Here is a 26,359-nt window from a genome sequence, read left to right as displayed (position 1 = left end):
GTACATGCAACCTGATTGTTCTAAAGTACCCTTCCTGAATTTCTCCCTTCATTATTTAATCAAAGAAGTTTTCAGTAAGTGTAATCAAGTAACAAGTTTCATGTTGTTTTTCAGGATATTAGTAAAGACCCAAATGCAGAGAAGCTTGTTGCAAGATATCACCCTCAGATAGCTCTAACTAGTCAAGCATTATTTACCTTATTAAATAATCATGGACCAAGCTACAAGGAACAGTGGGAAATTCCAGTGTGTATTCAAGTAATACCTGTTGCAGGTTTGTAATTTGCCATGTCAAGTAATACTCTCAAAAGAGGAGTTGAAACCGTTCTATGTCAGCTGTCTAAATATAGGTGGTGATTCATCAAATACAAAAAGCTAAGTTTTGATTTAAGGAGGATGTACATTTAACAATTACATTCAGTAGAACGTTTTAATATGTAGTGCTGCTATAGAATTAACACTCATAAATGAGTTATTAGATCTACAGAACCTGTATGCATGCTGGGTTTGTGAGAAGTAGAGAAAAAATTATAGTTTAGGGTGGTCAGAAATACATGAAATGGTGAGGTTCTTCTGTCTTTCACTGGAATGAAAGAAATGTAATACTAACCTCAAATGGGTTAGTTTCCAGGACTTATTTACTTACCTACTGTTGAAATTCAGATTTAAAATAAGTCTATACTTATAAACGTAAGATAGTCTCTCTCGACAGTAAAATTAATAGTTACACATAAATTCTGTACAAAATATTATTCCCTTTCTATTTTCATTCATATTTAATTTCTCACCTTTTAGAATTAATATTCTTGTATGTAATAACATAATTGTAGTAGATGAAGGACTATGTCTAAAAACAAAACTATAAATTAGAGCTAAATGTAATATATTCTCCGTGGTAAACATTTTATCACTTTTTGAAAGTATAACCCAAGAGAAACTGAGTAATAATGATGGTAAAGTATAACAACAAAAACCAGAAAATCTTTTTTAAAGTTGTTAGAAAAAGAACATATTTTTCCTGCCAGTAAGAGTCTCTTGCCCTTACATCTCTAAGGAACTTTAAAAATCTTTTCATTCAAGGCACATGTATAGGACATGTGCTTCCAGTTTCCTGTGCATGTCTCTTTGTTTAGTAATTCTTCTGTTATACATCCTGGTTTTTTTTTGTTGTTCGTTTTTTTAATATGACTACTACTAACTAATCACTCTCATTCTTTTTCTGTTTTAAGGTTCAAAACCAGTTAAAGTAATTTATATTAATTCACCACTTCCCCAAAAGAAAATGACAATGAGAGAGAGAAATCAAATCTTCCATGAAGTTCCCTTAAAATTCATGATGTCCAAAAACACATCTGTTCCAGTCTCTGCAGTATTTATGGACAAACCAGAAGATTATATATCTGAAATGGATGTATGTTATGCTTTCTTTTTTTTCCCTTAAGAGATGTACTTGTTTATCCTTTTGAAGCATAGTTTTATTGCAAGTCTCTAAATCTGGTAGTTAAAAATATAGACTTTAGATTGAAACTTAAAATTGAACCCCACGTGAATCTAGACTTTAGACAACTAATTTAACCTCCTTCAGCCTCAATTTTCTTCTTTTATGAAAGTAAGATGATTATAGCTACTTCATTAAATTGCTGTCAGGATTAAGTTTGATATTTATATGTAAAACGCTGAGCATATTCTTTAGTTCGTATGTACTGAAGACTAAGTCAGCAATGGTGGTCATAGTGATGATGGTTTTATTTGTATTCAAGAGTTTTTAAGTATGAAAAGGAAGAGATGAGTTTGATTGATGTAGAAGGTATTTGGCCAGATTGTTAATCTCTTTTAATATATGCTTATTATATGTGTGACCTTAGGCAGGCTACATAATCTCTGTGTCTAGTTTGCTCATCTGTAAGATGGGCATCATGATAACCTAACATAGAATTATTTGGGATTAAATGAGTTAATATATCTAAAGCACTTAGAACAATGCTTGGTACTCCATAAATACTAGCTTTTATTATTTTGTGTATTTTGGAATATTTTCCCATGATTATTAGTGTAAGACATTCTGTTTATACAAAACTTCATTCATTCATCCCACAAATATTTATTAAGCAGATGCTGTTCCATGCACTGAGGATACAGCAGTAAATAAAAATTGTCTCTTTTCTCTCAGAACTTACATTAGTGTCAGAGGGCACAGATAAAACAGTATCAAAAAAGCAGGTATTGATAAATGCTGTGCAGAAAAATGGAGCAGGTTACGGGGAAAGAGATGGGAATGGGATTCTTGAACAGGAAAGCTTTCCCAAGGACAGGAAATATGAACGGGGACTTGAACAAATTGAGAGAGCAAACAAAATTAGAAAATAAAACATAAAAATATTTTTCTTAGTGACAGAAAAGAGCTCATACTATCTTAAAAATATTGGCCTTTCGTCTTTCATATTTGTCGTTTTCAGTTTGCCATTTGCTTTTCAGTATTTTTATGATATGTATGTCATAAAGCGCTTGTAACTTTTCTTAAGTTTTGTGGAGGTTTTTTGTTTTGTTTTACATTTTTAAATCTACCTAAAATTTATATTGGCGTGAGGTGAATATCAGTAACAAGTGCTATGAAGAAACATGAAGTAGGTTATGAGGGATGAAAAGTGACAGAGTAACTTCTTTCAGTAATGGCAGACCAAGTAATTTGGGCCTTCCATTACTGATGACAGCTGAAAAAGCTGGACGTATTATACAGTGTTTTTCTTACAGTCATCAAAAAGACCTAATAAGATGGGGGGACTTACAGGATTTAGATACTAAAGAAGACCAGAATCCAAATTGGTAAGCCTGTCACTTAGGGTAATTTTTGCCCTGAATGGTATTTGCCAGTTCTGAAGAGGCAACAGAAAACGTGCTTTTGGCAGCATCACAGGACTAGGGAGACAGAAGTTTTCAGACAAGAAGTTTTCAGTTTTCTCCCATGGGCTTGGACCCTGCAGTGCTGTACCCCAGAAGTAAGGGCAAACTAGAAATAAGTGAGCTTTCTTGCAGATTGTGTCCTGGGTTTTCAGGCCTTGAACTTGGATTCAGATGCTTTTGGATTGCTAGCGTCTTTAGATACCTAGCAAAAGCGAGTGGGAATAATTCTTAGAGGAACAGAATGTCATTTTGAGCCTCAAATTATTTCTACAAATAACTTTTTAAATATAGCTTCCAAAAAAACATTAAAGGTTACTAGACACTGGAAGAGACTGGGTACTCTGAGCAAGAACCATCACAATGACCAAAGAAATAGACTCATAGAAATGGATCCTAGAATTACCAATCACAACTGTGAGCCAACTCTGTTTAGTTATACAACATGCAAGGAAATTAAAGCCATGCTTGAAAATTTCAGTGAGGATCTAGAAACTTTTAAAAGAGGCAGCAGATTTGAAAAAGAACTAAGTAAAATTTTTAAAAGAAAAATATATATCAAGTACAGTTAAGAATTCTGTAAAGGGGGTTATTAGCACATTACATAAAACTGATAAGAGAATTAATAAACTGGAAGATGGGTCTGAAATGACTATTTATAATGAAACAGACAACAAAAAGATGCAAAACATGGAGAATAGGGCAAGAGATATAGAGAATATAGTAACAATGTCTAACAGTTGTGTACTTGCACTCAAAAGGAAGGTGTAAAAGAGGTAATGGGACCAAACCATACTTGGAGATGAGGAAAAAACTCTTAAAAGCCACCAGAGAAACAAAAGGCACATTAGTTGTAAAGGACTGAGTGTTAGATTGGCAAGTAACTTCTCAACAATGATGGAAGCCAGAAAACATTGGAACAATATACTGTGCTGAGAGAAAATAACCCTTACGAAAATGCTCTAACCAGTGAAACATCCTTAAATAATAAAAAATTAAAGATATATTCAGGTAAAAACTGAGTTTGCTACTAGCAGACACTCTCTAATGGATTTCTTCAGGCATAAGGAAAACAATCCCAGATGGAGAGAGGATGGTGAAGGATGCAAGAATGAATAAAGAATAATGAAAGTGAAAATAATGTGGATGGGCTCTAATTTGTAGGTCAGTGCAGGGGCACTCGGAACTTAAAATAGGTCTGAGGTGACCTGAGTCCTAAGAACTGTAGAAACCAACCAGCCAAAGTTCTTTCTAAGACAAAAGCCTTGGCTCAGGAAAATTCATTAGTGCTAAAGTTCATATTGAGCAGAACAAGGACATTAAAGATAAAGGAAAAATAAGTTTTCAGATAATTGTGGGAGAGAGAAATAGAGGAAGCAGATATCAGAATGTAATAAGATTTTATATGCACACACAAGCAGATACAAACCTACATGCATGCATACATACACACTTCATGGTAACAGAGAAGCATGAAGCTAAGAAAGCTATCCTGAGACACTCCCACACCAGATTGTCCTATCTCAATTAAACATGAGAAACAGAAGAGGATTGTTGATAGAAGCTCTTACAAAGTTATTAGAGGAAAAAAAGATTGCTATAACATTTCTACAGTCAAATGAAGAAAGATGTACCCACAGAACAGATAAAAACTAATGTGTTCATCCTTTGTCCTAGAAACCTCACTTCTAGAAATGTAGCTCAGAAATACACTAGGAACAGAGTACAATATTTGTGTTAGGTATTCATTGCAGCTATAAGGTATTCATTGGAAACAGTCTTCATGTCCCTTAATAGGATAGTCATTAAATAAACTGTGCATCTTCAATAGCATACTATGCAGCTATTACAGCTATTACAATATTTTATTGCATATTGCTTTATTGCGTTTCAGAGATGCTGTGTTTTTTACAAATGTAAAGTTTGTGGTAACCGTGCACCAAGCAACTCTGTCATCGCCCTTTTTCCAACAGCATTTGCTTGCTTTGTGTCACTGTGTCACATTTTGGTAATTCTCGCAGTATTTCAAACTTAATTATATTTGTTATCGTGATATGTGATCAGTGATTTTTGATGTTACTGTTATAACTCACTGAAGCCTCAGATGATGGTTAGCACTTTTTAGCAGTAAAGTATTAATTAAGATATGTACATTTTTAAAGACATAATGCTATTGCACACTTAATAGACTATAGTGTAAACATGTCTTTATATGCACTGGGAAACCAAAACAATTTGTGTGACTCACTTTTTTGTGATATTTGCTTTATTTTGGTGGTTTGGAACTGACACACAGTGTAACCAAGGTATGCTTATAAAAAGAATCTAGCTCTAGGTATGCAACATAGTGTGATTTCCAAGATATCACACTATATTTTTAAGTGAAAATGGTCACTCAGAGAATTAAGTGATTATACATCCTTAAAGATTTATATCCTTAGTTTGAAAAGAATTGCCAAAAAATCTTAAACTGCATCTAGTAATCATATTGTTAGTAATGATAGTTGCTATTGTTATTTTGAACACGTTAGATAGTATGATAAAGCAAATAAGTGCTTATGTTTATATTAGAAGTCCAAGAATTTCAGCATGAGATACAAATGCCAATCAAAGAACTTAAGTAAAAAACCTTGTAATAAAATTGGAATTGTGTAAAAAAAGATGCCAGTGCTAACTTGAAGGGTTTCCCATTGGCCAGAGATGTGTCAGTTTGACCATGACAAAGAATGACTGCAGTGGTTGGAAACATATGAAATAGGTTAAAATCCATGAATTCATAATATCTTTTTAAAAAAGTATGTCACCTTTGGAGGGTGCTAGTGTATCAAGTCATTATTCTGAAAACTGATTTTTAAAAATTCAAGTATTTGTCTTTTCCAGTACGAACTGTATTTCAGGGTAGTGATAGACTATGACACTCAGCATTTTGCAGCTCTGAGTGAAATATTGAATCTAGGCAATGGTCATCATTAATGACTGCTAAAATCATTAGAAGATCAATAAGGAATTTTAATGGAGAGATTAGATTGTTGACACATGATGAATTAACAGAACAGTTGTAATAGTACAAGAAGAAAGATAACCGGACATTGTTAGCCTCCTGATTGAAGTGGGAAGTACACAGTACCACATATAACATATTCAAGTTTTTTAAAATGTGCCCAAAACTAATCAAGCTACTAGATCATTTTAATAGGAAATGTAGGGGAAGAATATGTTAAATGATCATGGGGATGCAAAATCCAGAATGTGGAAAATTTTAGGATAACTGATTTAGTTTCTTCTACAAATATCTGATGGATATGGGAGTTGGCGGAGTATGGGGGAGAGGCGTTTGACAAATAAAATTGAGAGACACCAACCAAATGCATTGTAGGGATCTTGGTTGGATCCTGATTCTAATAAATAATTGTAAAAAGAAATTTATCAGACTAGAAAATTTTAACACTGATCAGATATTTCATGACCTTAAGGAAGTGTTGATTTTATTGATATAGTTAATATGCTTTATAGAAGAAGCCTTTTACAACCACATACTAACATATTTACAGATAAATGCTGTTTTTACTTTATCCAAATTTGTTCTGTCAGGAGTGAGAACACTATTTTTCAATTCATTAGTTTTGGTTTTATATTTATGAAATTTCTTCATTTTATTATTGTGATTATATTACTTTCCTATTTCTTGAAAAGGCTATGAATGATACTTCAGATTTGTAATGTCCAGTGTTCTCATTTTTATTGCTTTTTATTCTGTAATTATAATTTTAATTTCTTCTTTTATCCAATAATTTGGAGAGTTTTAAAATTTCCAAGTGCTTGGGTTTATTATTGTTTGTTTACTTTTTTCTTAATGATTTCTAATTTTATTCTAAAGAGAGAGTTAGACCTTAGCAGATTCTGCTTTGTGCTGTATTGATGTTTTCTTTGTGTATTAATTTATAGTCCATCTTTGGAAATGCCCCTTCGATCCTTGGGAGGGAAAAGGTATATCTTTGTAGTCTATATGTATGTTTTCAGTCATTCATGTATCTTTGTTTCAGTCATTAAATATTATTCATACTTTCTACATCCCTATCTTTACTAACTTAGAGACAATGTATCATTGACCAAATACAATTGTGTTTCTGTCAAATTTTGCTTCTATTTTTCATTTTGACAATTTTGGTGTTGTTATTTGACGTCACATTCATCATGGATTTCATCTTTTTTCAACATAGGATTCCTTTTTCTCTCTAATGCTTTTTGTATTGCTAGTCCTTTCTTTACTTCTTGATGTCATTTCCCATTGTTTTGTTTTGAACCTTTTTGTGTAAAAATGCATCATATAAACAGCATATAGTTTAATTTGATTTTTTGACGAAATGTGGTAGCCTTTTTATTTTAGTAAGTGCTACCATTTACTGAGGAACTACTTACTATGTGCAAGGACTATGCCAAGAAACTTTCTATTTATAATTTCTCATTTAATTCTTAGAACAGACCCAAGAGGATGACCCTATTATCACTATTTTAGAGATGAGGAAATTGAGTTATGGAGAGGTAAAGTGATTTACACAGGTAGATCTTTCTTACTCACTACCTGAGGCTGTCAGAATATTTTTCTCTCAAATCCTAAACTGTAAGGCAGTTCCATGGTATTTATCTAAAAGTGCTCTGCCAGACTAAGGAGAGATGTTGCTACTTGGGGAGAAGATAATTTCTTCCTGAATAAATTAAAACCATCTGTAGTTCTTCCATTACCTGAACAGTATTTGAAAAACTATAACCTCAGTGGCTTCATGTCCCAGAATACAATAAAACCACTTCCTATCCATTTCTCCGCATATTACTGAGAGTTGTTTTCCCTGAGTAGATGTATGAAGAGTCACTAATTGATGTTAGAGGCTGGTGACACTTCCCCAGTTGCATTGGAAAGCAACTTCCTTACTGTGGCAAAGAGGCTTTCTTCCTGGTCAGCTAAGTCTCTTCAAGAGCATATAAAGTGGGTGTGAATGAAAATCTACTGCCTTCCTGTTTGGCCTTACATTTCTTGTTTGTGATCCTGTCTGGTTTTGACTAGTGGAAATGCCTCTTGAGATGTGGTAGTTCACAAGTATTCCCCATTTCCTGTGCTATTGCAACTTGGCAAATTTTTCTGTGTTTCAGCAACATTTCAATGGGAAGGTAAGGTTCAATAAATTGGTTGCTAATAGTTTGTCAAAGCAAGAACCTTTCAAAGCTGTTAGACTTTTCTTTCTACTTTTAAAGAGCGTGAACTATGTTTGTGATTGTTGGGGCGTGGCCTGGAATTTTTGCTAATAGTTTGCTAATATATTTCCTTAAGATGTCGTATGAAGTTAACGAGTGCCGAAAAATTGAGACCCGTGAAGATTTGGATCTGGATTTTGATGAAGACGTCACAGAACTTGAAACTTTTGGAGTAACCACCCCCAAACCATCGAAGTCACCAAGTCCAGCAAGTACTTCCGTAGTACCCAACACGACAGATATGCCCACAGCCCCCAGCATAGCAATCACATCTGAGGCACCAACTGCACCAGACATTTCTGCTAATTCTAGAAGTTTATCTCAGATTCTGATGGAACAGTTGCAGAAGGAGAAACAGCTGGTGACTGGTATGGACAATGGCCCTGAAGAGTGCAAAAATAAAGATGATCAGGGATTTATACCATGTGGTGAAAAGGTATCAAATTCTGACAAGTCTCTGGTGCAAGGTGGTGACTTGAAAACATCTGATGCCTTACAGTTAGACAGCTCTACAGAAATTGAAACCTCTAATGAAAATGATGTGGCTTCTGATCTGGAGTGTGTTGATGAAAGAGTGAATGTTCTTGAGAACACAGACAATATTTCAAAGGAGAAGACTGTTACATCAGAAGCAGCTGAAACTGAAGATGTAATTCTTTGCAATAGTGATACAGATGAAGACTGTTTAATCATTGATACAGAGTGTCAAAATAATAGTAATGGAAAGACAGCTGATGTGGGTTCTAATTTAAGTTCTAAACCAGCTAGCCTAAATTCTTCCTCAGGACAGGCTTCTGTAGGAAACCAGACTAATACCACTTGTAGTCCTGAAGAGTCATGTATTTTAAAAAAACCTATCAAACGAGTATATAAAAAATTTGATCCAGTTGGAGAAATTTTGAAAATGCAGGATGAACTCTTAAAACCAATTTCCAGAAAAATACCTGAAATGCCCTTAATGAATTCAGAAAATCCTAAACAACCTCCTATTTCTGAGCAACCCTCTGCTCCTTCAGATGCCTCTAGTTGGCCAAAATCTATATGGCCTTCTGCCTTTCAGAAGCCAAAAGGACGTAAGTAAATGTTTACGAAGAATTTTATATTAACTGTTTTGCCTGTTCCTTATCCTTAGGTTTTTTTCCCCCTCGTTCCCCTACTTTCTCTTTGTCATAACATGTTTATGATCTTTATATAGTCACTGACAGTTCCTTTTGCAATCTACTGATCAGTACTTAAGCTTTCAAAACGTTCGCCTTAAAAATGTACCCACAGTGTATGGAGTTTTATAACCTATGTTTATCCTATATTTACAGTGGCTGCTAAGCTGTAGATAATGTGGTTTGCTGAACTGATGAAGGGGAAGTGCATCAAAAATAATGATAAATATTTATTAGTCTAAATTTACTTATTCTTGGTGTTAGACTTCAGTTTTGTGCTTTTTCATTTTGTGAAATAGATGTAAGGCTGCACCTCCGCTCTGCCTTGATTATGAATAGCTCTACTTTTTTAAGCTTTTTTTCTTCTTACTTCGTATGTTGTCCCACTTATTTATACTTTGTCTATGGTTAGTGAAGGTAGTAGGTAAAGAGAAGAGAACTTAAAGCTTTGATTTCAGCTCTTGCTGGAGTTCCAGTAAAAGTAAACAGAAATGGCAATAGTGTAATGGTCAACGCAGAGGAAATAGAAAGTTGATGGTTGAATTGTTTTATCTTGGATTATGGTAGATAAAGGGCTAGTGTATTTTAAAAGAAAAATGACAAATATAATTATTTTTAAAGGATTGCCATATGAACTTCAGGACTATGTTGAAGATACCTCAGAATATGTAGCTCCTCAGGAAGGAAATTTTGTTTACAAGCTATTTAGCCTACAAGACCTGTTGTTACTTGTGCGATGCAGTGTCCAGAGGATAGAGACCAGACCACGTTCTAAGAAACGGAAGAAAATCAGAAGAGTAAGTTGTTTCTTGGGGAGTTAGGGTGTGGTAACATAAGAAGGTGATCAGCAAATATTTCACATGCCGTTGTTATGAAGTTTATTTGTAAATTGTTGATCTCTCTTACAGTAGTTTTTTCAGGTTGAGGTTTTTTAGTAAAATAATGAAAACACTTTTAATAAAATGTTTAGTTGAATGTTATAGTCATGAGTGCCGATAGCATTCTTGCATGGAATATATAAACTTTGTGGAAAATGGCACCTTTATAGATTTGACCCTAGACTGGCGTATATGTTCCAGCTTTCTCTGTAAATTTGGATATCCTTTATGACATATTTGCCCCTTTTTTCTTACTTTGGGGGTCTTTTTGAGTCATTTTAGAAGTTGACATTGTGAAAGGTGGGCTTTCATACACATTTGAAATATCTTCCCACGATTGTTAGAAAACCAAATGTCTTCCCTGTCTTTTTCCCCTGTTGTTTCTTTTGGGATTTGATATAAATATTTTCCTCAGTTAAAAAAGTTTTGCTACAATTTGAGTAATTGGTTCAGCAGTTTGCTATATTTGATATTTTAAGTTCCCTTTTAGATTAGTTTGATTTTTGTGTGTATAACCACTGACTTCAGGTAAATAAAGAGGAGCTTTTATAGTATAATTGATTATTTAAGAAATAGTGAAGTCTCTTTAATTTTTTCTTAAGAGAATTATTTCTGTTGTGTCCATTTTTTTTTCTTTTTTTTTTTTATGTGGACCATTTTTAAAACCTTTATTGAATTTGTTACAATATTACTTCTGTTTTATGGGTTTTTTTCTTTTTTGGTTTTTTGGCCATGAGGCATGTGGGATCTTAGCTCTCCAGCCAGGGATCGAACTGGCATCCATTGCATTGAAGGCGAAGTCTTAACCACTGGACCACAAGGGAAGTCCCAGTTGTGTCCATTTTATCATAGTTAACTTTTTCTTCCTTCTTCCCTTAAAAAAAATTTATTTTTATTTTTCATTTTTTTGGCCATTCCATGTGGCATGTGGAAGCTTAGTCCTCTGACCAGGGATTGACCCCCATGCCCCTTGCATTGGAAGCACATTGGAGTCTTAACCACTGGACCTCCAGGGAAGTCCTGTTCCTTCCTTTTTTGATGTCTCTGTTTCTTGCTACTTAACCTACCCCCCGATAAGAATCCTCAGTGACCACTTTAGAATGTCAGTGTGTTTTGTGCTAGGGAACAGGTGACTCAGAAACAGGGATGTTCCAGCATTTACCATTGTGGATCAAGTCCCTGACTACTACTTTATCATATTAAGGTATAACTGAAAAAAAGTAGAAAAAAGAAGGAAAGAAAAAGAAGTGCCAACCTTTCTGAGCTGCTAATAGTAATAGCAGGGTCTATCATGAAAAACCTCTAAGACTAACTCATCAGGATAAGGATGTATATGTTGTCCACCAGAATCCAGTGGACTTAGTGGATCTTTTGCTTGATGACTCTTTTGTTCTTAGAAGGAAGATTGTGAATAAAATTTTAAATTTCTAATTCTCATAATTTGGTATTCATCACTGGTTCAAACTTGAAATTATAGGAACCAACTGGTTTTGAATTAAATGTATGGGGGAATATTTTTTATAAGAAGGCGTCTGGGAATGACATAATGCTATAGGTCTGATTTTAGCCTCCTCCTAGATAAGTACAAATACTCCCTGTATTAAAAGATTTTACTCTATTTGCTAATTCTTTTCTGTCTCATCTGTACTTAACTGTGATTAATGGCCATAGCATGCACATCTTGACATATAGTATTAGTCCTATGGATTGTATTTTCAAGGTTTTATTTAGTTAATTCTTGCTTGCTATCTGATTTATTTGGGGGCTAACCTCATTTCTTTCACTTTCTACTCTGTGAGCCATACCACTCTGTATTGATCTGTCAGCTTACAGGACTTAGAAATTATTGATGGCCAGAATCTCTTAAGTAAGAATAGCCTAGGGATATTTTGGACACTGATCTAATTGCTGAAGGAGACAACCTGTTAAGGACATTGTCATTCACTTGGCTAAAGTGAAATTTGTAAATATTAAGATAAAACCTTATAGGAGAGAATTCACTGTTCATCAAAACATATCAAAATGGTCAAGCCCCAAAGAATAGCTAAATAGAAGCCTTCTATTTCTGATTATGTCAAATCTGGAGTAAAATTTTAAAATTGTCAGTGAATGCTTATCATATACTTATCATTATTTGTAATAGTTTAGTGCACATGGTTTAAATTCCTTAGTAGAATGTATTCCCTTCAGAATCATCTCCTATTCATCTCTGTTTCTCTCAAATGTTTTATTCCATAGAAATTCAGTAAATAGGTATCGAATAAATGAGAAAAACTGAGGTGTGAGGAGAGAGGAGGGTGTTGTTGAGGAAGGGAAGTTGAGGCAATAGTTGAGAAATTATGAAGTGGTGGTGTTAAAACTCTGATTAGGTTAAGAATGCATCTTTGTTAACATTTCCTTCTTAAAAACCGGCTTGTTTAGATAAAGCTTTAAAATACTCAGAAACCTCTTCAACCTTTGCTATTCAAGAACCTTATCCTTTCTTTTTTTCCTTTGGTTCTTCAGTTCTGTGTTATTGTAGTTGAGATTTTAGTTTCCAATGTCATTTATCCTTTCTCATCAACATTCTGATAAATAAGAGCTGCACGAGAGAGGAGAACCTAAAACAGCAGCCAGTCTCAAATGATGGAATGAAATAAAGAGGGCTAATTTGAAACACAATATGAAGCTAGAACTTACTGAGTTCTACATATAATTATGAAATCCAGACCAAGTACCTTTGAATGATTTTAATATTATGTTATTGTCTGTCTCAGTTAACCATATTTCATAAGAGTTCTATTCTAAAGTGATTAAAAAATTTAGATCCAGTTATTTTAAAGTTTGTATTGGCATTCTAGGGCCAGAAAAAAGGATCCTGAAGGTGTTTGAGTATCAGGAAAGAAGAGTGTACCTATTGGGATTAATGACAGAATACTAACTATGAAATATTTATTTAGGAATGTATGTAAATGTTTGGAACGTTTATGTGAGAAATTGGAAGACAGAGAACCAAGAGAAGCTTTCACTTAGAATAGGAGTGACCAATTAAGGGATAAAGGAAATAGGAAATTTAATTTTTATAATTTTAAAACTTTGTACTTAAAATTTCACTTCAGTTTTGGAATACTAAGATAAAATATTCAGGCTCTTCTTTCCCTTGACTTCCTGGAGATGGCAGTAGAATACGTATAGAAATTAATACCAGATTCAGGACTTAGTTTTATAGATATGACAGTATTATCAAAGAAAATCCCGCAGGGTACTTTCTTCAGAAAGAGTTATAGTTTTTAATTTGAAAAGAAATCTTAAATTAATTCTGTTACCTATTCGTGATCCAAAAGGGGAGCTTCTTTATCAATTATCTTTTTTCATACTCTACCGTAAACTGGTTATGTGTCCTTGAGCAAGTATCTTACTCCTTTGAGCCTTCATTTCTTTATCTCTGGCTTCTATTTGCAACTATAAGCAACCATAAATGCAGATTACCAGTTGCTAAAAAATTATCATACAATTAAGTGCTTTTAGCTATATAATTATCCTAATCATATTTTTTTTTTTAATTAAGAGGACACTGTAGGGGCCTTACTACTCAAAGTTTGGCCGCTGGAACAACAGCTTGTTAAACATGTAAAGCCTTGTTTTTCACCTCAGATTCTGCATTTATTTTTTTATTTTTATTTTTTTTATTGTTTTTTTAAATTTATTTTATTGGCCCCGTTGGGTCTTTTTTTTTGCTGTGCGTAGGCTTTCTTTAGTTGCAGTGAGCGGGGGCTACTCTTCGTTGTGGTGCGCGGGCTCCTCATTACTGTGGCTTCTCTTGTGGAGCATGGGCTCTAGGCACGTGGGCTTCAGTAGTTGCAGCACATGGGCTCAATAGTTGTAGCTCATGGGCTCTAAAACACAGGCTTAATAGTTGTGGCGCACGGGCTTAGTTGCTCCGTGGCATGTGGGATCTTCCTGGAGCAGGGATCGAACCCGTGTCCCCTGCATTGACAGGCAGATTCTTAACCACTGCGCCACCTAGGAAACCCTCTGCATTTATTTTAAAATGGTTATTCACATGCAGACTGAAATTTGAGGCTCTGCTGTAGAGTTTTACAACATTCAAAGGTAATAATGAACCGAAGAAATTTTACTGGATTTGAATTGTTCTTAACACCGCCATTCTGCTAAGCCATTTTGTGAAAATCAGTAATTCTGAAACATTTATGAAATATTTTCAGGTATAAAACTGAAAGACAGCTTAGTATAATTTCCAAAGTACAAACTAGCTATATCACTTTAAGTTCCTTAAATTGTGTGTTTCTCCTTCTGCAGCTGGAAATGAAGAGACTGCTGTTAAGGTTAGAATTTTCTTTGACAGAAATGAGATAATACGAGCACAGTGAACATGACTAACATTATGTTATTTTGCAGGCACATATTTCCTTACATGTCCTCCTTTAGGCTGCTGGGTGGTATAGTCATTTTGCTTAATCTGTTTAGTGTCCTGACCAATAAGCACGAAATGGCTAATTTGCCAAGTACTTAGTGTCTGAATAAAGCCTTTTGTATTAATGAAGATAGCAGCATTCACGGATATTATTATAGGTATTAGTGCTCACACATTCATAGAATGAAAACAAGCTGCTCAGAGCCTGAGACAATGTGACTGATGCTTTAAAGGGGCAAAAAATTCTTACTTTTTAACCCTCTCAAGAATGGTTAGTGTGTATTACAGTCATGGCTTCCCAGTGTCTAGCTTTGAACCTTTGGGCAATTATGTGTCCAAGGCTTTATTCCAAGGATTCTGTCAGTCACATTCAGTGACAGAAATAAACAATGTGCATGTGTGGAGAGGTATGTTGATTTTGGTTGGGGGTGGGGAGGCTCTTGGTTCACGATTTCTTACTTCTCCACCACTTGCCCACATCTGCTAAGGGTTCTATCCATCTTTCTGTCTGATTCCTACTGTATTTGAAAGGCTGAAATAAGATTACCTGAAAGCATTTTGAAAGTGGCAAAATTACATAGGCAAATGTATTTACTGTTAATAGTAAATTAATGAAGCTTTATAAGAGTATAACCTTGGATTGCAGCAATTTCCAGTTTACGTACTACCAAAAGTGGAGTATCAAGCTTGTTATGGAGTTGAAGCTCTGACTGAAAGTGAACTCTGTTGCTTATGGACTGAAAGTTTATTGCATTCCAACTGCTCATTTTATGTTGGTAAGTTATACAAGAGGCTTTGCTCTCCTTTTTAATTCCCTTGTAAATATATACAGTTTAGTTCATTTATGAATACTTGCATTCTGTACTTTTAATTTTCAGTTTTCTGATTGTATTACTTTCTTTCTATTAAAACACCATTTCTACTCAAGAGTTAAATGGCAGGATGGAAGTAGTGATTATCAAATGTTTTAATTGCTCTTTTATTCCCTTATTAGTTTTACATGAATGTCAGTGTAATCATTTTATTTTTAAAATACTTATTTTACCTAAGAATGTAACTAAAAATATAGATGTGTTTTCTAACAAGCTTCTTTAAAAGTACTGTTTAATGGGACTTCCCTGGTGGCGCAGTGGTTAAGAATCTGCCTGCCAATGCAGGGAACATGGGTTCGATCCCTGGTCCAGGAAGATCCAACGTGCCACAGAGCAACTAAACCCGTGCGCCACAGCTACTGAGCCTGTGTGCCGCAACTACTGAGGCCCATGTGCCTAGAGCCTGTGCTCTGAAACAAGAGAAGCCACTGCAGTGAGAAGCCCACACACTGCAATGAAGAATAGCCCCCGCTCGCCACAACTAGAGAAACCCAAGCACAGCAGTGAAGACCCAACGCAGCCAAATAAAGTTTTTTTAAAGTACTATTTAATTGGCTTTAAAATATATGTTTTGAACTTTTCTTAAAATTATGACATTGTTTTGTTTTTTTAATTTATTTTATTTATTGACTGCATTGGGTCTTTGTTGCTGTGCAGGCTTTTCTCTAGTTGTGGCAAGCAGGGGCTACCCTTTGTTGCGTTGCATGGGCTTCTCAGTGCAGTGGCTTCTCTTGTTGCGGAGCACGGGCTTTAGGTGCGCGGGCTTCAGTAGTTGTGGCATGTGGGCTCAGTAGTTGTGGCTTGCAGGCTCTAGAGCACAGGCTCAGTAGTTGTGGCGCATGAGCTTAGTTGCTCCGCGGCATGTGGCATCTTCCCGGACCAGGGCTTAAACCCATGTCCCCTGCATGGGCAGGCAGATTCTTAACCACTGCACCACCAAGGAATTCCGTAACATTGTTTTTTAAATCTCAAATATTATCTTGATGAAATAGTTTTACTTTGTTTTTGTTTTCGTTTTTTGTTGGGGGTGGGTAGTGAGGCAGGGTCTTAAATTTGTGTTACCTAGGTTCATGTACAAGTAACATACTTCACATGAAGGATTACTTGCTAATCATTGTTGATGTTGTTCCATTGCATTGGAATGCCTAATCCTATACTTCTCAATTCATCCCATGCATCTCAGTCCATGCCAGCCACCTGAAGCTGCCCCTACATGGTGTCATTTCCTTCCTTTGATCTCTCAATGCATTGTCCTTTTTAACCACTTTCACGATTTGTTGCTTTCTACTTAATTGTTGTTTTTTAAGCCTATCCTATCTTCCCAGTAGACAATCAGTAGTGTAAGATCAGAGTCTGATGAAAGTTTATATTCTCATAGTACTTAGCATAATTCCTGGTATGTAATAAGTGTTAGAAGTGTGATTTTCTTATTTAATCAAAAAAAGGTTACTCACTTGAAAACTTTTTCCATATTTTGGTTAATCAATATTTTATCTTCATATTTTGTGTTAGTGTTAATAAGATCATTGATTCACTCTCTTTATTTAACCCAAAAAAGGAAGTGGCTAATGTACTTGGTGGTGCTCTAGCCTCTTCCTCCCACTTTATACACACTGCCAGAAGTTTATTATAGTAGTTTTCAGCCAATAACCACAATTTCAGTGTTCCTCTAAAAGACCTGTTGCCATGAAACACATCAACAGTCTTCATGTAAACTACTTGAAAAGCAATTGCCAACCACATCCATTTTTGGAATGGACCAAACAAAAACTTATCATTGAAATCCATTTTAAAGTAGTGACAGAGAATGGACATTCCTGACTAAAACATTTAAGGTTTTTTTAATGTACATTTTAACAGAAGAAACTACCATCATCTATATCTGTGTGGCTTACTTCATCGAAACTACAGTAGTCCCTCCTTAATTGCAGTTTCACTTTCCATGGTTTCAGTTACCTTCAACCTGTCAGCCACGGTCTGAAATATTAAATGGAAGATTCCAGAAATAATTTATTTGTTATAAATTGCACACCATTCTGTATAGTGCCTGGAACGTGAATCATCCCTTTGTCTAGCTTATCCAGCCCATTAGTCACTTAGTGGAATCTCAGTTATCAGTGCTTATATTCAAGTAACCCTTTTTACTTAATAATGGCCCCAAAGCGCAAGAGTATGTGATGCTGGTGATTTAGATATGTTGAAGAGAAACTGCAGACTGCTTCCTTGTAGTGAAAAGGTGAAAGTTCTCAACTTAATAAGGAAAGAAAAAAATCTCTATGCTTAGGTTGCTGAGATCTATGGTCAGAATGAATCTTCTATCTGTGAAATTGTGAAAGAAAAAGAAATTCATGTGCTTGTTTTGCTGTCAAACTGCAAAACAAGCTTCAGACTGCAGCAGTTATGGCCACAGTGCAGATAAGTACTTAGTTAAAATGGAAAAGACATTAAATTTGTAAGATATTTTGATAGAGAGGGAGAGACACACCACATTCAGAAAACTTTTGTCATAGTATATTGTTAAAATTGTTCTATTTTATTGTTAATTGTTAATCTCTTACTGTGCCTAATTTATACATTACACTTTATTGTAGGCATGTATGTGCAGGAAAAAACAGTATATGTAAAGTTCGATACTATCAGTTTCAGGCATCTGCTGGGGGATCTTTGAACATATCACCTGCGGATAGTGGGGGGACTACTGTATTCTTTAAAGTCGTAAGTGTCATTGTCTACATTATGTGCTGTTTATCATCAGTAAATCCTGTCTACGATAAGCCATTCATTTTAAGGTAATGGGGTGGTGTATTTGGTATCTTTGACAACTGTTTTGTGAGAAACTTATGTTGCCTTGTTATATGGTTGTATTTGCTTTGTTTGGCTTTTCTGGGTTTTTTTTTATGTGGGGGTGAATGTTTTGAAATGCTATTTTAAAAGCATCAATGAGTTCTGAGGTTTTTTAAAATGTTATTATATTACTCTTTCAATTTAAGAAAAATGTTGCAACAAAAAGGAAGTGTAGGAGAATGGACTGCTAAATGAGTTGTAGGGTTTTTTTAAATTTTATTTACTTATTTATTTGACTGCATTGGGTCTTCATTGCTGCCCTCAGGCTTTCTCTCGTGGCGCGCAAGGACTACTCTTTGTTGTGGTGTGCTGATTTCTCAGTGCAGTGGCTTCTCTTGTTGCGGAGTGCCAGATCTAGGCGCTCGGGCTTCAGTAATTGCAGCACGCAGGCACAGTAGTTGTGGCTCATGGGCTTAGTTGTTCCACAGCATGTGGGATCTTCCCGGTCCAGGGATTGAACCTGTGTCCCCCACATTGGCAGGCAGATTCTTAACCACTGAAGCACTAGGGAAGTCCCCTAAACAAGTTTTTATTGTAGTTACTTTCTGCAAATAGGATAAAAACAGAAAGCAATAGTCAGTTTGTCTTTGTGGTGTCTGGAATGACTGAATATAATTAAAATAAGTTGTATATCTGATATGACTCTAAAGTAGTATGTGTGACTCATTACTTAGTCTCTTTATTTTGTAGTTCTACCTTACATTATATAGTCTTAGTGGTTTTAGTTTTAAAGGAGAGTGTCTGTCTACAGATGGTCAAGAGTTAAAAGAGATGTATACAGAATACTTAGGACATCTCACTTGAGAAGTTTTTATTATTTCCCTTTGACATCTAAATAACAGGCTAATTAAAAATTACTTTTACCTGTATGCTGCTTTGCTAGCTATGAGTTATAGTATACACTTAATAGCAGTAATGTGTTTCTTTTCAAATATTGTTCTTTCATCCTCTCTATAATGTGTCAGTCTTCCTCGCTGTACTGCTCTCATCCTCTCAGGCTCCCAAGGAAACAGCTCCTAGGATATTGCTGGGTATTTTGTTTTTTTCTCTCCATTTGGTTCCTTATGTACCTACCACTCTCAAACCAAATTATATATTATATAATACACTTAAAATGCTCGAAAATTATCCTTAGAAACTATTAAATATATGTATATGTAATCATACGTGTGTATTTTTGTATATGTAAAATAATACAGCAATATTTCTAACTCATTTTTGATGTATGTGATGTAGGTCAAGGACTATATATCTATTATTACTAATCCTCACTATTGTGTAAAATAAATGATGTCTGTGTTTGTTTTACAGACAAGGAAACTGAGGCTTAAAGAGTTTATTGCTCAAGATTACAGTTTGTGGGAAATCCAGAATTTATATCCATATCTTTTCTGATCCCACAGCCTGTGCTTTTTTCCATTGTAATGGAATGTGGAAATCATGCTAAATGTGGGAGTCAGAAGATATGTGTATGAGTACTTCATATTTTACAGTTCTTTTACCTCAGGTAAAATCATTTAATAAGTTCACGAGGCCTCAGCTTTTTCATCTATGTGTAATGGACATAATAATATTCTGTTCAAAGAGTTCCCTGACAGTCTAGTGGTTAGGACTTGACTCTCACTGCCATAGCCACGAGTTCAATCCCTGGTCGAGGAATTAATATCCCACAAACCATGCAGCACAGCCAAGATAATAATAATAATGTTTTGTTCAGTCTACCTCAGGGACTATATACACAGATTCTTTTTCTTACAATGATTGCATAATATAATGCTCTAAAAGTATACTTTTCCTTGATGAAAATAGATACCATAAGACAATGAAGTTATACTTCATATATTTTTGTACTGAGAAAAAAATAGCTGTTAACCTATTTAGATGAAAATATGGACAATCATCTTTACGATATGAGAGTAAAAAAGGATTTCTTAACCAAAGATTAAAAGCAAACAAACTAGGACAAAAAAAAACTGATCACTTTTCTATATTTATGTGTAATTTTTAAAATGTCTACAAGTACTCCTTCTGTCCTAAAATATTGTCAGTTGTAAAATACATCTTTGATTATGTTTTTCTTTTACATATGCAACTTTTTAAGTACAGTATACATTCAGAAAAGTGAAAAAATAAATGTACAGCTCAAGGAATTATAACAAAGCCAGCACCTCCATAAGTTGCACCCAGGTCAAGAAGTTGAAAACTGCCAGTGCCCCAGAAAACCCCACCTTGTGCCATTTTGCAACACAGCCATCTTCTCTTCTCCAGTGGTAACCACTGTCCTGCCTTCTTTTTTTCCCCCCCTTTTTTTTTTTTTTAAATATTTATTTGTTTATTTGGCTGCACCAGATCTTTAGTTGCAGCACATAGGATATTCATTGCCAGGTGTGGGATCTTCGTTGTGGCATGCAGGGTCTTTTTAGTTGTGGCATGTGGGATCTTTAGTTGCAACATGCAAACTCTTAGTTGCAGCATGTGTGATCTAGTTCCCTGGCCAAGGATTGAACCTGGGCCCCCTGCATTGGGAGCTCGGAGTCTTAGCCACTAGACCACCAGGGAAGTGCCACCACTGTCCTGCCTTCTAATATAATCATGTGGTTTTTGCCAGCTCTATACAAATGTAATTACAAAGTTCTTTTGTTTATACTTTTTTTTAACACAGTTTTTGAAATCTGTGTTGTGTATAACAGTATTTTTATTGTTTTTGACATATCCTTTGTAAGAATATACCAGCATTTATTTATCCATTTAACTTTGAGAGCCTGTTTAGGTTGTTTCTATGGTAATGCAACTATGAACGTATTGTGTCTGTTAATGCAGTGTGTACATATTGCTGTTGGGCATATACCTAGGAGTGGAGTTACTGGGTCATAGAGTTACTGGGTCATAGTTTAAGCTTACGTTCATCTTCAGTAGATAATTCCAAAAAGTTTTCCAAAGTGATTGTACCGATTTACACTAACATTAGCAGTGTGACAGTTACATTTTCTCCACATCCTTGCCCACACTTGGCCTTATCAGTTTCATTTTAGCCATGCTGGTGGGTAGGTATTATTAATATCTCATTATCATTTTAATTTGCCTTTCTTTGGTTATTTATGAAGTTGGACATTCTTTCATGTGATGAATAATCATTTGGATGTTCAGTTTTGTGAATTGCCTATTCAAACCTCTTTTTCTGTTGTCAAGTTTTTGTTTGTTTAGTTCTTTGTTGGTTTTAAATGTTACAAATATTTTTCTCTTACTCTGTGACTTACCTTTTAAATTTCTTAAAGGTGTTGTTTGAACTTAATATACACCAATATTTAGCCATTTCCTTTATGGTGAGTGCTTTATTTGCCCAATTTAACAAATTTTCCTTACAGCAGCATCATGAATATAATATCTTCTAGAAGGCTTTTAAAAAATTATTTCTTAATTTCTAGATTCATGATTTATGTGGTGTTTATTTTTGCATGGAATATCAAGATTTTTTTCCCCAATTTCAGCACCGTTCTTTGAGAAGCCCACAGTTTCTCTGCTGCTCTCCAGTGTTACTTATGTTATAAATCATATGTGTGAATCTAATCTGGACTCCCTATTTCTCTATCCTTGAGGCAGTACCTGTCTTAATTACTCTAGTTAGAGTAATTACTCTAGCTAGACAATTAACACTGTCTTAATTACTCTAGCTTTGTATAGTCTTTTACTGTTGGGTAAAGTATATCTTGTCAATTTTTTATTGGAGTATAGTTGATTTACAATGTTGTGTTAGTTTCTGCTGTACAGCAAAGTGAATCAGTTTTTTATATATATATATATATATATATATATGTAAATAAAATCTCCACTCTTTTTTAGATTCTTTTCCCATATAGGTCATTACAGAGTATTGAGTAGAGTTCCCTGTCAGCTTGTTTTTCTTCAGGAATTTCTTGGTTATTCTTGGCCCTTTTCATTTACAGATTTTGTAATTAACTTGTAAATTTCTGCCAACAGCAACAGGAAGATTGGGATTTTTGTTTGGAAGTGCATTGACTCAATCAATGTGAAACATCGACAGCTTTACAATAGCAAATCCTTTAATCTGTGAACTTTAGATATTATTCTATTTATTTATATCTTTAATTTCTATTAATATCTTTATGATTTTCTTTGTAGAGATTTTTCACATCTTTTGTTAAATGTATTTGTTGGTAGTTAATACATTTATGTTACTATAAATGGTATTTCTGAAATTTTATTTTCTTAAGGGTTGTTACTGATAATATAAGATATATTTGCATATTGATTTTGTATATTGATCTTATATCTTAGTAACTTTGCTAAGCTCATTTGTTCTTTCTAGTAGTTTATATTTTCTAATTAAACAATTATGTTCTCTGCAGTGACCATTTTATTTCTTCTTTACAATCATCATACCTTTTTTTCCCCTTGCCTTCTTTGCCTAGAATTCGAATGGAAGGTAAATAATGGGCATCCATGCCTGTGTCTAATCTTGAAGGGGAAGGTTTTCAACATTTCACCATTTTGTTTAGTATTTTGTATGGGTTATTGTAGATATCTTTTATGAGAAGAAAGAAGTTCCTTTCTATGCCTAGTTTAAGAATTTTAACCATGAATGGATAAAAAATTTTTATCAAATATTTTCTCTGCATTTATTGAGATTATATGATGGTATAACCTCTCTTTTTTTCTACTATGGTGATGAATCATGTTAATTAGTTTAAAAATGTTAATCCAGTCTTGTGTTCCAGCCATAATTCCAGCTTACTCATGATATTACTTGCTTTACATATTGATGGAGTTAGTTTGTTAATATTTATTTTTCCATCTGTGTTTATGAATGAGATTGGCCTGTAATTTTACTTGTGAGGTATTGGTATTAAGTTTATGTCATAAAATGAGTTGGGACCTATTTCCTCTTTTTCTGTTATCTGGTAGAATTTCTGTAAAATTGGCGTTATTTCTTACTTAAATGTTTGATAAAATTGACCTGTGAAGCATGTGAATCTAGGGGTTTCTTTTTGAGAAATTTCTAATTATCAATTCAGTGTTTGCTCTTCTTTTTTTAAATTGAAGTATAGTTGATTTACAGTGCTGTGTTAATTTCTGCTGTATAGCAAAATGATTCAGTTATACCTATATATATATATTTTCATATTCTTTTCCATTATGGTTTAATCATAGGATATTGAATGTAGTTGCTGGTGTGATACAGTAGGACCTTGTTGTTTATCCATTCTATATATGATAGTTTGTGTCTACTAACCCCAAACTCCCAATCCATCCTTCCCCCACCCCATGTTTCCTGGCTTCTTTTGTTTCTCTTGAAAAGTCAGCTGTTCATCTGATTTATGCCCTTTTGCAAGTAATATGTCTCTTTTCTTTGACAGACTTTAAATTTTAACTCTCTCCCTTTCAACAAGTTTCCTACATTGTGCCTATGTTAGGTTTTCTTTGTAAATATTCCTTTTTACATGTTCATTTTATAACATTGCTCCTTAATATGTGATTTGATGACCTTTATCAGTTTGGGAGAATTCTCGGTCATTATCTCACGAAACATCACTTCTTCCCCATTCATTCTCTCTCTCTTTTGGGATTTCAGTTGTATTATGTTACATCTTACTGTATCCTTGACATCACTTACATGCTTTTCTGTATTTACCTCCCTTTTGACTCTTCATGCATGATTCTCAGTATTTTCTTCTAGTTTACTAATTTTGTCTTCAGCTGTTCCTAATATACTATTATGCTATTTCTATACTATACACCTAATATACTCTTTCACCCATCACCTGAGACCTTAATTTCATTTGTTGTATTTTTTGGTTCTAGATTTTCCATTTGGTTCTTTTTCATACAGTATAGTTTTCTATAGAAATTCTCAATTGTGTCTTAAACGTATTAGGCAAAATTACTTTAAAGCCTGTATCTACTACCTCTGTTATCTAGATCCTTTGTGAGTCTCGTCTGTTATTTTGTTGTGTGTTAGTTCCCGATGGCTGCCATAACAAAGTACCACAAACTGAGTGGCTTAAAACAGTAAAAGCTTCTTTTTTCAAAGTTCTGGAGGCTGGAAGTTTAAAAGGAAGGTGTTACAAGGCCATGCTCCTTTTGAAACTGTAAGAGAGAATCCTTTGTTGCCTCTTTTTCCTTCTGGTGTTTGCCAGCAATCCTTGGCATCCTTGGTTTGTGGATGCATCACTTTGATCTCTGCCTCTGTCATCATGTGGGATCTTTTTCCTGTGTGTCTCTATCCTCTTTCTATAAGTACATCATTCATACTGAATTAAGGGTCCACCCATCTTAACTAATTATATCTACAACTATTCTGTTTCCAGGGGAGGTCACATTCTGAGGTAGTGGGGGTTAGGGCTTCAACATATCTTTTTACAGGGATACTTCATTCTGTGGCATGTTGTTTTTCTCTCTTCTTTTTTATTCCATGCTTTTTCATTGTATGCCAGGATATTCTTTGTCAAGGGCCAGATATTGTATACGAAAAATTCTAGAGAAAATGTAAGAGCTAAAATGTTATCTTCCTCTAGATAAGGTTACTTTTGACCACAATAGCAATCCAATTCACTGTAATCCAACTACAGGGATTTAGGTGATTCGAAGTTTGTCTTTGAACCCTAGAATGGCTGGTATCTTTGCCACATCTTGCTAGGATACCGTTCACGGTCTGACAGGTCTTTGGAAAAGCTTGCTTGCAAGGCTGGCCGTTGGCTGGTGTCTGGAAACTTGGCTAGTAAACAGTTTTCTACACTGATATAAGACTTCCGTTAGCTGATAAGGAGGGCTCATTCTGCCTACACTATTTATATAAACAATGTGGCTTATTCTGAACATCTGCTTTCCTTCTGAGAGTCGAATTTTGGTATGTGTTAGGCAGAAGGTGCCTACATGATGAGCCCCCAAGAAAAACGTTGAGTGCTGAGTCTCTAATAAGCTTTTCTGGTATAAAAAGAAAATATTGCTGGAGGAATTAAGGGAATCTTGTGTGACTCAAGTGGGAAAGGCCTCTTTTTTTTTTTAATTGTGATAAAATATATGTAACATAAAATGTACCATTTTAACCATTTGAGGGTACAATTTACTATACATTTTTTAGTGTACCATTTAGTGGTATTAAGTACATTCACAGTGTTATGCAGCCATCGTCACTGTCCATTTCCAGAGCTTTTTCCTCATCCCAAATAGAAACTCAAGAGAGGACTTTGGAAAATTACATCTCATTTCCTCAACTTTACCCACACTTCTTTTCCTTTTGATGATTCTCCTTTTGCTTTTATCCTTTTGCTGTAATAAATTTTATCTGTAACTACAACTGTATGCTGAGGCTAGGTGCCCTTTTAGAGAATCACCAAACCAGGATCCCAACTCAGAACTTGTTTTGTCTAATTAATAAACCTTGAACTCCAGTTTTTGTTCCTCTAATCCTGAGAGATTATTGAAAGCTCTGGTTCATTTCTTAGCCACTCAGTTGCATTTTCCAGATTAACAGGTACTCCTAAGAGAAAAGCAGCCCTAAGTGCCAGGCTCACATCTCTGGGTTTTCTTCTTCTTCTGGTAGTTGGCTCCAAGCATATTCTCAATCCCTTTTTCTGGTAGCCAGTAACAAATTATGTAATTTAATTACTCATGATATTTATTGCCTGTCTTTGTCTCTTTTGTTTATTGATATATCCCAAGCACCTGGAACAGTATCTGCCACACAGGTGCTCAGTAAGTATTTTTAGAAAGAGTGAAGTTGGCTTGGATAATTGGTTGAAGGAACAATAAAAGTCAAGGAGAAGGGAAATGGTAGAAAACAATCCATAGAATTTATATACTTTATTCTTTTTACTGTCCCTAGATGTATGTAAGACAAACCATTGGACTGCAGAAAGAATTTTAACTCATTTATTTTTTCTATAAGAAATTAAAAATTAAACATTTCTCATATTAAGTATGTGGATTGACAGGTGGTCCTCTCCTTTGAATGTTGTTGTAGAATCCTGTCATATATAAAATGGAAAGTGTTCTCATTAACTCCACATTGGGCACTGTCAGGGAGAC

The 26,359-nt window shown here is 34.7% G+C and overlaps 1 protein-coding gene across 6 annotated transcripts in view; it reads left to right on the top strand.

Moving 5' to 3' along the window:
* ICE2 (interactor of little elongation complex ELL subunit 2) overlaps positions 1-26,359 on the top strand; it is a 75,484-nt gene that overhangs the window by 31,972 nt on the left and 17,153 nt on the right. For all 6 annotated transcript variants that reach the window (XR_009051476.1, XM_057723677.1, XM_057723681.1 and 3 more), the window contains 5 exons: positions 115-274; positions 1,230-1,411; positions 8,225-9,221; positions 9,927-10,102; positions 15,244-15,373. Coding sequence is in view for 5 of the 6 variants with exons in the window: in XM_057723677.1 (XP_057579660.1) it covers positions 115-274; positions 1,230-1,411; positions 8,225-9,221; positions 9,927-10,102; positions 15,244-15,373 (1,645 nt within the window). In the remaining variant the exon portion in view is untranslated. The remainder of the gene's footprint in view (positions 1-114; positions 275-1,229; positions 1,412-8,224; positions 9,222-9,926; positions 10,103-15,243; positions 15,374-26,359) is intronic.

This window comes from Hippopotamus amphibius, chromosome 2 (genome assembly GCF_030028045.1).
Source record: "Hippopotamus amphibius kiboko isolate mHipAmp2 chromosome 2, mHipAmp2.hap2, whole genome shotgun sequence".
Lineage (NCBI taxonomy): Eukaryota > Metazoa > Chordata > Mammalia > Artiodactyla > Hippopotamidae > Hippopotamus > Hippopotamus amphibius.
The sequence above is the reverse complement of the archived record's forward strand: the minus strand, read 5'-3'. Positions and strand labels throughout refer to the sequence as shown.